Source organism: Chionomys nivalis, chromosome 17 (assembly GCF_950005125.1).
Source record: "Chionomys nivalis chromosome 17, mChiNiv1.1, whole genome shotgun sequence".
In the NCBI taxonomy this organism is placed as follows: domain Eukaryota; kingdom Metazoa; phylum Chordata; class Mammalia; order Rodentia; family Cricetidae; genus Chionomys; species Chionomys nivalis.
In genome coordinates, this window is record NC_080102.1 from 48,975,037 (window position 1) to 48,987,637 (window position 12,601).

A 12,601-nucleotide genomic window follows, 5' to 3' on the forward strand; every position below is an offset into this window, starting at 1 on the left:
CATTTCAACCACAAAATTTAGGGTAATAATTACATAACTGACTTTTTATCTGATTACTCTGAGATCCTGTGGAGAAGCAGATACAACTCAGTAATTTGTTGAGGTCAGAGTAAGACTCAAAATTCCAACCAGTTGTGCTAAGTCCCTTATAGGGCTTGTAAACATCTTCTGTATTATATTTTCAGAGTATCTTTTCATAAATAGTTGAGTCCATATATGTAGTGGGGTATTTTTGATTGCACTGTGACATTCTTGAAACTCCAAATAAAGTTGACTTTGAATCAGAGAGTAGAGTTAGTTACTAGCTGACCAAAATTTTCCATAGAGGTTTTAGAGGATCAAGGACATATAGAAACACAGGAAGTAGTCGCAAAGGGTCTAGAAAGATTCTTGGCCCTTTTGGATTGAAGGAGGTCACTAGTCACTTCTCCACTGCTTCTCTGATTTATCAGATTCTTACCCCCATATCTGACTGCTGAGTTTTATCGATAAAGAATAATCAGATAAATGCTTCGTATATAGGACAAACTCACCTGTCCTTCCTTCAGTAGATGAGATCAGAAATTCTGACAGCTCTGTCAGCTGAGAGATTTACCTGTGGCACTAGCGCTGGTGTTACTCATACTATTTCACTAACAAATGAAATTCTTAATTGTTCTTTTGATTATAAATAAACATTTGAAAAACAGCTAAAAGTAAAGAACCAACTAGAGAGAGTCTAAAGAACTCAGGTAAGTGGTTACCACAAACCTATTTTTCCAGTTTCCACAGTATGACCACAGAATACACATTCTTATAGTTGTAGACATAAGTTCTAAGTGACACACTTAAAGTCCTTGATGGAAGAATTCTATGGTCTACAAGGTGGAAGAAGCTGTTCCCCCGTGCTGCTTTGACAGATGCTCAGTGTTCATTCGCCCTCCATTAAAAAAGTGTGCTCTTGCTGACCTAGTCCACAAAGACCTTTCCCTAAGAAAATGTTAGTTCTCCCGTGATGAATCAAGCACCCAGGTAGGTGTGGGGCTCATTCTTATGATCCTGATGTTTGCAAGATTGATACAGGAGGATTGCTGTGCGTTTTTGCCAGCCTGGACTACAATATAATACCCTGTCTCACAAAACAAAAACAAGAAACATTTTATAAAGTAGCCATGACTTTTAGGCTAGTACTTGAATGAGGAGTGGGAAGCTATTCTAGGTTTGTTAAACCATAGACAACCATAAACTCAGCCACAGTTGCTAGTCTATGGGAGAGAACAACCAAACATTTGCATTTTAGATTGTCTTTTTTTTTTTATTATTTTTGAAAAAAAATTTTCCGCCTCCTCCCCGCCTCCCATTTCCCTCTCCCTCCTCCCGCCCCTCTCCCCCTCTCCCCACACCTCTTCTCCTCCCTCTCCAGTCTGATGTTCACCTTCCTAGACCTGGATGGAGGGGGGAGGACCTTAGATTGTCTTTGAAAGAAGATACTTGATGTTTGCTGTCAAAATAGATGGGTTTGGGGGCTGGGGCTTCAGCTAGGACTTCACATCTACTTGGGACATGTATCAAATGGGTGTCAAAGATGAGAGGCAGGCCTGAACATTTAATGTTTGAGCTCTCGTCTCCAGAGCTGGTAGAGTTATCTTCTTCCTTTGGTTAGGTTTCTATTACTGAAGTCAAAGATACTTGATTACAGAGAAAGATTGCACAGGAGCTGGCCTATCCAGAAAGGTTTGGTATGCCAAGCTTATCGTACTATTCTTTTTCTATCTACTCTTTGAAAACTGCAGTGTAGGTACAGAGAAATAACAAAGGTTATCAAATATTATGGGGACCATCCATGGGTAGTTTTCAATTAGCCATGCATTTTCTGAAGGACTTTAATGAGACAACTGTTTACCAATTGCAGTAAGTGGAATTCCATGTATTCCCTGGCGTGATGAGTTGGAATGGGTTGTAACACAGCTGCCAGGATTACCTAGAGAAAGCAAAAGATGGCAATCTGCTGACTTGAGACCTATCTTTGAATATAGAATTCCCTTTTTCACCCAGTTTAGTAATAAACTTCTACATATCGTGATACCTTATTAAGACAAATTATGCTGTATATGTTCATGTACATACATGTATACATATAAATATATATAGATATCCATGTGTGCATGTATATGCATATCTTTGATAAACATATTCTCAATTTTCATAATAAATAGATAAGATGAATTTCGTCTATTTTACAGTGGAAGGAACTGGGGTATTTAAAAAAAATGAAGCAACCACGAAAAGGCAAAGGCAGGGCTGGTTCTTGTTGCCTGCCTTCCTTCCAAGCCCCTTACTTTGAGCTACCACATAGTAATATTGCCCAAACACACTTACAGTTCCTAATAAAAGGTAATCATTACCTGCCTAAAACTATTCAGGGAGAGGGTAGGCTTCTTCCTAGCCAATGTTCTTTAAGGGTTAGGGGAGAGACTTAAGAAAGAGAAATGCCTCAGGTTTTATTCAACTTCCATGGGTTTCTTTCAGTAATCTTCTTTTTTAGGCCAACACTCTCACACCCCACCCTCAAGGCTTTCTCTCCCATTTATGTTTTATAATCAGAAAACAATATGACTTGAACAGTGTGGTTCAACTTGAGCATTCTATGTATGAGACTCAGAGTAGTTCAAGCCTTTGAAATTATACCTTGTCTATATGAAGCTCTATACAGAAGCTGTCCAGAGTCTAGGTGCTAACAAATGGACACAAGAAAAGATACCCTAAAAAAGAACTTCTAAGTATGATGGTTTGTGAAGCATGATTAATAAAAACTCAAAGACTGAAATTGGAGTTCAACCTGAAGATCTGAAAAGCAAAGCAGTCAGCCACTGGCTTTTACCTAAACCTCAGTCCAGATAATGGTGATCCTGCCTCCAGGAATCTCAGAATGAGATTGTGTCTGAGAGCTGTCTCTTCCCTTCTTATATTCCTCTCTAGTTCTGAGATTAGGGGCGTGCACCACTACCACCTGGTTTCTATGGCATGCTATTGTGGCCACCAGGATTAAAGGTGTGTGTTATTGCTGCCTGGTCTGTAAGACTGGTTAGTGTGGCTGTTTTACTTTTCTGATCCTGAGACAAATTCTATTTATTAAAATACAAATAAAATGCCACTACAATTTTGTCAGTCAAATGGACATAGTAGCTGCGGTTGAATGTTTGTAATCAATTTAAACATCAGAAAGGGGAATATATATGTGTATGTGTGTATATATACATATATATGTATATAATATTTCTAAGAATTCCAAGTATGGATACAGTATTATTTTGTTTCTATTTATTGTCTTTACTCCTTGTACTGCCTTCTCTTGGATCCACCTCCTATCTGACAGCCTGCTTCCAAATTTATGTATTTTATATATTTAAAACCCACTGAATCCAATTTGTGATCTAGGTGTGGGATCATCCACTGGAGCATGATTAGTCTACTAGAGAAAACACCACTAAATAAAATTGACCCTTCTTGTCTTAGCAACTAACAGCTGTCATTAGCTCCTCAGCTGGGGGGGAAGAGGGTCACTGACTTTTCCCTGACCCATGCTGGAATGTTGACTTTCTTGGTCTTGTGTATATCTTAGGCAGGAATCCACAGCTACTGTTATTTCATAAGTGTCCTGTTGTGCCCAGAAAACACTGTCTTTATCCCATTCCTCCCATCCTCTGGCTCTTCCAATCTTCCCATGCCCCTCTGTGATGTTTTCTCTACCTTACAGGGACATGTATAATTTAGCTGTCTTTCTTCCAGCTGCGTACTCCACAGATGTTTATTCTCTGTACTTTAGTTGTCAAAGCTACAGTTTTAGTGTTAATTGCTGTCCATTGCACAAATAAGCTTCCCTAATATGTCAACTCTGTGAGTTTCACTAATCTATGGCTATAAGAATGCATATTTAAAGAGCAATTAAATCTATATCCATTAAGCAAAATAGTATTTGTAAGTTCACACATATTGTCTATGAGCTTCCTCACTATGGGTTCTTGATCAGATCTACAATACCAGATCCCTTTTCTACCGACGGACTGGTTCTTAAATTAAATAAGAAAGTTCTTGGTTATCCCATGGCAGTTTTGCTGCTATTGCATCAATGAAAATATCTTGCCAGGTTGATTATTACTGTAGCTCTCTAGGCTCATAACTGAGTCTGACTGCTGATGACTTTTCTCTCCAAACAGGCATAATAGCACTGTCTAGTACTAGGAAAGCTAAACAACGGTTGAGAAGCTTCCCCATCAGTAAGAGCTTAATTTCTCCAAATCTGTGATCCAAGTACGTGGTATCCTCAGCAATAGATTCTCACCATCAAGTTCTGAGGGGAGGGGCTAATCAAAAGCAATGGCAATAGTCTGTATTATCTTGTAGGTTTCTAGGACCAAAAACAGTTCAAGAGGAGGTAGCTTACACCTGGCACTGCCCTTTTTTTTTTGTTGTTGTTGTTGGCAATTTATGAATTCTGAGAGGAGCACTATGTGCTGTGTGACGTAGTTTTATTTAAACTGGAGTGTGTGTGTGTGTGTGTGCATGTATGTGTTTTGTGAGGTTTCCATATGGCTTTCCCAAATACCCTTAGCTATCCCTACTCCTACCTCTCCTCTATCCTTTTCTCCGTACTTAACCCTTCCCTATTATTTCCCTTTGGCCTTTCTGTGCCCTATGTTATACTATGTTCCACCCCTTAAGTTCATCTTCTCTCATCATAAGTAGTTCTGAAAAACGCTTTTATAAAACACAGAAAATTTCTCTACCTGTATGAAAGACTGCTCTACTTTTAAACAAAGTAACTAAATAGAAACTTCTGCTCCCTGTCTCTGTATATGACTGCTCTATTTACCAAAATCCCTCCTTCTTCAGAGTTTTTCTTCCTCCTCTGGACTAACTAGAAATCCTCTTTTTACCCCATTTCCACTATCTGATCCCTTGTACCCTGAAAGCCTCCTCTCTGTTGCCTCCCTATTCACCCCATCTCTGGAAATGGTCCTGTTTTACTTTGTTTCTGCAGTTATTATAAGGTTTGTATTCATATCAGAAGACTGAAAGCGAGGAGCCACAAATGAGGGTAACACAAACACACTTGCGTACACTTGGTTGATCATAATTCTTTTTGAAGAAACTAGTATGTCCCGGAGTCCAATTGAAAGAGAGACAAGAAAGTCCAGGTTAAACAAGGTACTTTAATTTGGTTTTACGTTTATTCTGATATGGAAAGATGTTTCACAAGACTGATGATTCCTTCATGTTTAACATTCAGGAGACGAATGAAAAGCAAAGTATAGAGTATGTAAATACAATGTAAGAACTAGAGTCAGGAGAATAGTAATATGATAAATGGTTTGTTGAGTATAAACCCAACATTTACTGAAAACCTTTCAAGAAAATATTTTTATATATCTCACATTTATAGTGACTAAATGGTAATTCAATTAGGTCTTTAATTTCTGTTTGGAATGTAAGGAGAACTCAAGATGCAGACCACAATTACATAAACTTGAGCCATTAGAGGCATTAAATATAACACATAAACACAAAGAGTTTATTTTAAATAAATCAAATGTCCTGAAGTCAAAACCACAAATTATGAAATTGTGTTTGGTTTGCATCCTAACACCAAAACTTCAAAACGGCAACCCTGATTCCCTAAGCTGCTTTTTGCAGACACAGTTAGGACCATGCCAAGCCACATATTCAGACAAACATATCGATGCATACCCATTGCTGATGTAATTGTGGTGAGTAGACAGAGCATTGGAGCGACCCCACGGTCACCCTCAGATGGGGCTTCAGAATAGATCATTTAAATTAGGTCAGTCATGGAAAACTGAATGTTTTTCTGTTTAACTGAAGTTTGTTATTGGTCATCTTATCAGAATAAAATAACATTTTATTTTGTGGGGTATGGCATATTGTTTAAAATATGCAGGAAAGCAAAAGATTTTAAAACCATGCAAGAATGCAAAAACCTCTTTCAAACAGCATGGGTAGGAGCTGTGTTTCTCCACTTGGCTTTTCCCCCTGTTGTGCCCTTGCCTTGACACAGTAAGGGCACAGTGCAGTGTCCTCGGGTGGTAAGAGCATGCCTTTAGTGAGCAATAATAAGGGTCCTTCTCTCTTCTGGCCATCTTTTCTAAGTCATTTGCCATGAATTGGTTTTAAGAAATTTATACTAGCTTGAACGATATTTTTGTTTAATAGATTATCAAGGAAGTAGAATATAAGATTAAATTGTCAATTCCTTTAACTTACAGGTGATGTGTGTATTGTATGCTTAGTTTTTCATTTCTTATTGCAAAGACCTGAAATAATGACTTATCACACACACAAAATACCTACCGCTCTGGGCTGTTAGGTTGACATATTATGAGTGTGTGTGTGTGTGTGTTTGTGTGTTTGACACACAGAGAGAAAGAGAGAGAAAAAGAGAGAGAGAAGGAATATATCTTCTGAGTCCCACTGTGTAAAGACCACCAAAATCTATTCTGTTCTATAAGACATCATGTCTGAGATCCCCTAATCATCATCACGATTGTCATAGTTATTGACAGCAGTTGTCAACATCTGCATTGTGGATGCTCTTGAGCAGTTGTTAAAAGCCCAGGGGCCTTTGATATTTGGTTCTCAAGTTTTGGCCCTCACTGACTACTTTTTTTAAAATTTCCTTTATTTTTGAGATTATAATGTAATTACATCATTTTCTACTTTCCTTTTCTCCCTAAATCCTTCTGTATTACCCTCCTTGATCTCTTTCAAATCCATGATCTCTTTTTTCATTAATTATTGTTTCTTACTTACGTGTGCGTGTGTGTGTCTGTTTTTGTCTGTCTGTCTGTCTGTCTGTCTATATTCCTAAATGCATAACCCTAGCTTGCTCAGTCCATATAGCACTTCCTGTTTGTATGTTTTCAGGGCTAATCATTAGGTGTTATATAACCCTTTAATGTGCTCTACCCTGAGAAAGACTATTTCTTCTCTGAACATTCCTTAGTTGCTTGTTGTTCTTTTGTAGGGCTGAGGGTTAGTAGGCTTGTTGTTCTCATTCTGCTCATGTTGCGAATCAGTATGTACCCTGAGGATTTAAAGTAGAAATGAATAAATGGTTTTATATAAAATGCTTATATTTATGATTCTTTTAAGGTTTTTTTTATAAGATTACATTTTGAGATAAGTAATAAAATGATTGATCCTTTGTAACTGCAAAATGTAGCCTGCCAACTGGACAGTGGTGGCTCATGCCTTTAATCCCAGCACTCAGAAGCAGAGGAAGGGGGATCTTTGTGAATTCAAGGCCAGCCTGGTCTACAAGAGCTAGTTCCAGGACAGGCTCCAAAGCTACAGAAAAACCTTATCTCAAAAAAATCAATACTTTGTTAATCTATGAGTTGCTTAGACATAAATGTATGTGGGCCTTTGGAAATATTTTTTTTTCACATGTAACACATAAAATATTTAACCATGGCCGGGCGGTGGTGGCACACGCCTTTAATCCCAGCACTCGGGAGGCAGAGGCAGGTGGATCTCTGTGAGTTCGAGGCCAACCTGGTCTACAAGAGCTAGTTCCAGGATAGGAACCAAAAGAGCTATGGAGAAACCCTGTCTCGAAAATCAAAAAAAAAAAAAAAAAAAAAAAAAAAAAATTAGCCATGTAAAGAAAATGGGAAACATGCTGGTTTACACTTGTATTCATTGTAAACATTCACTTGAAAAATAGAATATAACAACATTGTAATTTTTATATTGCTTGAAAGATTTTGCTGAGATATATAAGCTCTAAGGAAAAAAATAGATATAGAAGGAAACCATCAGAAAAGAGGTAAGAGAACAAACAAAGATGAGAGACCCTGCTATGTTGAAGATTGTGTGTTTGTGTGTATGTTTGTCTTTGTGTGTTTCCCTCTTTGGGCCAGCCCCAGAAAATATAGTTTTGCTCCTTCAGAGAAAAAGTCTTTCGTGATCAGATTCCACGCCCCCTTTCCAGTCTCTGATGTGCTGAAAGCTGCCTTTCCAACTGCACCATGTGCTTCCCAGGTTTACTCTGAAAACCCAGAGGGCAATTTCTCAGGCTCCTGAATGACCTGACAGACAGATGGGTGAGCTTCCTAGCTGCTGCTGTCAAGTCTGCCAATAAGACTGGGTAAAAATTGTTCAAGGCCTCCTTACCTCTGTCGGCGTAGTGTTGGGTTCCTGTATAATTGAATAAAGCAGCATGTGGGTGTGGCTTAATTTTTTAATATGCAGAAAAATAGAAAATGAAAGCAAGAATGCAGAAAGTACTTTGAAATGGCATAGATGATATCTGTGCCCTCACATATGGTGTTTGCTTTTCAATTCTTTATGGTACTTCTTGATCATTTATCTCCTGGTTGAAGTTTGAGACAACATTAGTATTCCAGTGTTATTATTTTAATGATTTAATTTAACACAATATAGAGATCATGCATACAATCTCCCACACAAAATCTTTTATCAAATGTTTTTATTCCTCTCATCATTAAGAATAAGAGAAATTTATTTTTCCATAAAGGAACATTTGATTTTTCAGGGGAATACAATCCTGCCTTCTCCAAACAGACTGGGGGAGCAGGAGTGAGTGTCACTAATGAAATGACAAGCGTGCTTTGGTTTGTTTGCAGGTGTGTCCATGCTGTCGTCAAGTCTCCTCAGCTTGCTACTGCCCTCCCTCGGCTTCCTTGTCTACTTGGAATTCTGAATGTTGTGACATCTGCTGTTCCCAGCCCAGCTCAGAGGACGCCCTTCATCCTGGGATGACTGTAATTCCTTCTAATCCCTGTGGCTCCATCCTAAACCAAATAAATTAGACTCTAACAAGCTATTCAACTGATTTCCAACACATTATGACTGAGGCATTCAGGAACCCTTTCCTCCAAAAGAATAACTTTTCAATGGAAACAAAATGATTTTTAACTCGTTCCAATATGCCTTATAAACCATTTAACCTGATTCTGTGAAAGTTGCATGATTTAATTCAATGGACAAGTTACAGTGTTCAATTCAATACCATAGGCTGTAGAACGAAAGTAAAATCACCATACATGGGTGCTTTACATTTAATGACAAGTTGTAAAACTTAATAGAGGTTGAAATGTTGATTGTATGTGGTACTTGTAAGAGAAATGCGGTCTCCTATATTAGCCTATCTGTTTGGGGTACTGTGTGTTTTTGAAAGACCCCCGCCATTCATTATATTTTGAGTTTTCCATAAAATTTAAACAAAATAGGACAAAAAGGTTTTGACATAAACACCATTACCAAATCACTCTACTGAATGAATTGAAAGTTGTTGACTATGAAAACCAAATTATAGAACTTACTATCAGTATTCTTATTTTTGGAGTAATTTTCTACATATTTGCTTTGCAGAATCTGTAAAGCCCTTCAGTTCGTTTTCTAACGCTGTAGTTCACATGCCATGCGAGGATTTTTTTTTTGCTTTTGTATTCTAAGCTGAAGTTGTTTTGTGCTTTTCTCCTCACCGATGTCAAGCCACAGAGCTCACAGCTAATGTGGAGCGCTGGCTACTGCTGCGTTTATTCATATGTGAAATGACAGGTTCGGGGGAGTAGTGTGCTTCCGTTTTTACTACAATGTGACCGTCTGTATACAGTTAGTAGTATGTGATAGTACAGCGTCAGAAGCTCTGAAATGTCCTCATTGCTCTGGTTTTGTGCTCCATGCCTAAGTCTAAGCTCTCTATAGAAGGCGTAGAATCAAGAAATCGTATGCTGGTCGAAAAAGCTACAGAATTCCATGTAAAGAAATTGAAAGCTCATTTCCCATTTCAATGCAATACTAAAAACTGGCTAAAAATACCAAATCAGAATGTTGCTAGTGGTCCTATAAAGAATATGCAAAGTTGGGAGGCAGGAGAGGTAGACACTGTCCTATCTAGGGATGTCTCCCAAGTATTCATGTGCAGGAATTTGTGAGGTGTGGAAGGGAAACCTGTGTGTTCCCCATTATCCATGGTGTGCACGGAGATGTGTCTGAGTGTGGGCGTGAAAGAACTCGGGTAATAAAGAATTAGCTGGCTCCTGCAATAGTGCAATGTTTGCTTCCTTGAGAGGTCTAATCCTATTTTATTAGCACAATCTTGCTGGCTAAGTAGAGAAGAGTTTATCTTTTTAGAAAGGATACCCTATAGGTCCATAAAGAATATTTACAGGAAGCAAAAATAGATCTATTAATATGTTACCCCTATCTTTAATTTGTATAATTTTTGTACTATATGTGTAAATGTTTAAAGTCCTCATTATGAAGATATCAATAAATATTTCGTTGATTTACACTTAACACTTTGTTATACAAATGAAGCTTTTTAAAAATCAGTAAGACAAATGCCTTCCCAGCAGAAGTATGTCAACCAATCACCGACAGATTTCGTAAAACATTTAAAGGTTTGAAAAAGAAGAAAATGACTTCATACTTTAGGGAGATGAAAACACTGTTAGCTTTCTGTACAAATGTTGTGCTTTCCTTGTTTCATTTGGGGTTTTCCTCTTGTGAAGTGACCCATGTTGGGCATTTTATATCATCAGTAACGACTACATCTTTTGCCAAATGCATGCCTGCCTTTTAATTTCTAATATATGGTAATAAAGACCAAAACTGGCTAGATTTTTGCATGAAATGGTTCTGAAAGATAAGCAAACAGACTTGAAGGTTGTTTAGTTTTCAGTATGTGGCGGATAGACTCAACTTTCTCATGAACTAATGACTTCTGCTTTTCATTTTCTCCTATAATTGTCCAGAAGTGACTGGGACCATCGGTTTTAAACAGTTGTCAAGCTAACCAATGTATCATATGCTTTAAAATGCAAGATTCTTAATTAAACTTTATATAGCTATAGACACATCTGTGGTTTCTTTGTATTTCAGGAAAGGGAATAGTAGTTTTATTTGATACTGATAAATAACAAATTGATTTTTTTAGTTATTTTTTATCATTTTTTCAATGGAGTAGTATAGGACTGTGGTTTGTCCTTTTTATGAATGAATACAAATTATAAAGAAATAAATGTCTTACTGTTGCCCAAAAAGTAACTGTCCTTTTAATTTACCTGATGTTTGTATTTGGGTTTTTTTTTTGCTTTTTTTTTTTTTTTAAGTTTTCATTATGAGCTTGCTGTCATGGAGAAATTACTCCTGGGTAAGTAACAGTTCAGAGTTGAAATAGCTCAATGGTACAAAAAACTCCATGGGCTAGAGATATGGCTCAGAGGTTAAGAATGCTTCCTGTTCCGTTATCAGACATCTCACTATTAAGTGCAACTCCAGATCCGGGGATCTGATGTTCTCTCTCAACTCCCTGGGCACCTGCATGCATGTGATGAACATTAACTTACTCAGGAACATATACAGAAGAATAACAATAAAAAAAAATATAATCTAAAGAAACAATGCAAAACTATACCCAGAAATAGTAGGCGCACACGAGAAACACTGAGATTGCTCGGTCTGCAGCCGAACATTAGATGTCCAGAAAAAACAGTCTGCTTTGTCTTGAGTGTTGCTGAACTTCGTGGAGGAATTTGCGTACATCCACAAAACTAAAGGCAAAGAGCCCGAAACAGATACAAACTGAGCCCACGATTCTGTCCCTTGAGCTTTCTTTGCCTTTTTGTTGAGTTTTTTTTTTTTTTTTTTTGGTTTTTCGAGACAGGGTTTCTCTGTAGCTTTGGAGCCTGTCCTGGAACTCCCTTTGTAGACCAGGCTGGCCTCAAACTCACAGAGTTTGTTGAGTTCTTTTAAGCAAATTCTTCCTCCAACATTCTGATCGCCTTTCCTGGTTCATGAACCTTGCTTCATTCTGGGTTTTTATTTTCTTTTGTACGCCCTGGCCCTCTTTCTCAACCCTCCGTGTTAGGTTACTTCCAGTTTAATATTTTGCTTTGGGCGTGTGACTTTCAGCTGATTCCCGTTGGTGTTGCTGCAGGCTTTGGATAATCAAAGCTTTCCGTGAGTTTGGGTTCCACAGAAGAGGGTGTCAACCCGGCTGCCTCTCAGGAGTGACCTGGGAAACTTGAAAAGATACGATGCATCCCACTGTCCACTATACGGACTTAAGAAGTTAGAATCTTGGAGTGAAGAACAGGAGGCTACAGTTTTTGAGTGGCATTTGGAAATGTTGAGGGAGTGGGCCTAGAAATCAAATTTTCATGATTATTAAAGATCGGTTAACTAAAAAAATTTTAACTAAATCAAGGCACAGTTCAACATTATGCACACATAATTTAAATACATCTTAAGAAAATCTCATTTCTATCACATTCCAGAAAAATTTGTTTTATTTATAAGCATTAATTTCTTTTAAAAATAGATAGTTTTTCATATAGAAAAACATCTCTTAATTTGTTTGTACCAAGAATCCAGGCAGTAGAAAAAACACCCTTCTGATTTATTTTCTAAAGAAATATAAGGGTTTTTTTTTGTATTTTTCTTTATCATCTTTATTTCCCCAATGTTTCTTGAAATTAATTAATTTTAATACCTAACATTTCATAACTGTAATTTTCTGGAGAGTGCTCATTTAAGGAGTTGATGAAATATGCTTCCACCCCAGCCTCCGCAT

General features: G+C 37.6%; 1 protein-coding gene across 4 annotated transcripts in view; it reads left to right on the forward strand.

The window, feature by feature from the left end:
• Cntn1 (contactin 1) overlaps positions 1-10,879 on the forward strand; it is a 266,999-nt gene extending 256,120 nt beyond the window's left edge. For all 4 annotated transcript variants that reach the window (XM_057791546.1, XM_057791548.1, XM_057791549.1 and 1 more), the window contains exon 24: positions 8,646-10,879. In XM_057791546.1, coding sequence (XP_057647529.1) covers positions 8,646-8,722 — 77 coding nt within the window. In that variant the 3' untranslated portion in view covers positions 8,723-10,879. The remainder of the gene's footprint in view (positions 1-8,645) is intronic.
• The last annotated feature ends 1,722 nt before the right edge of the window (positions 10,880-12,601 follow it).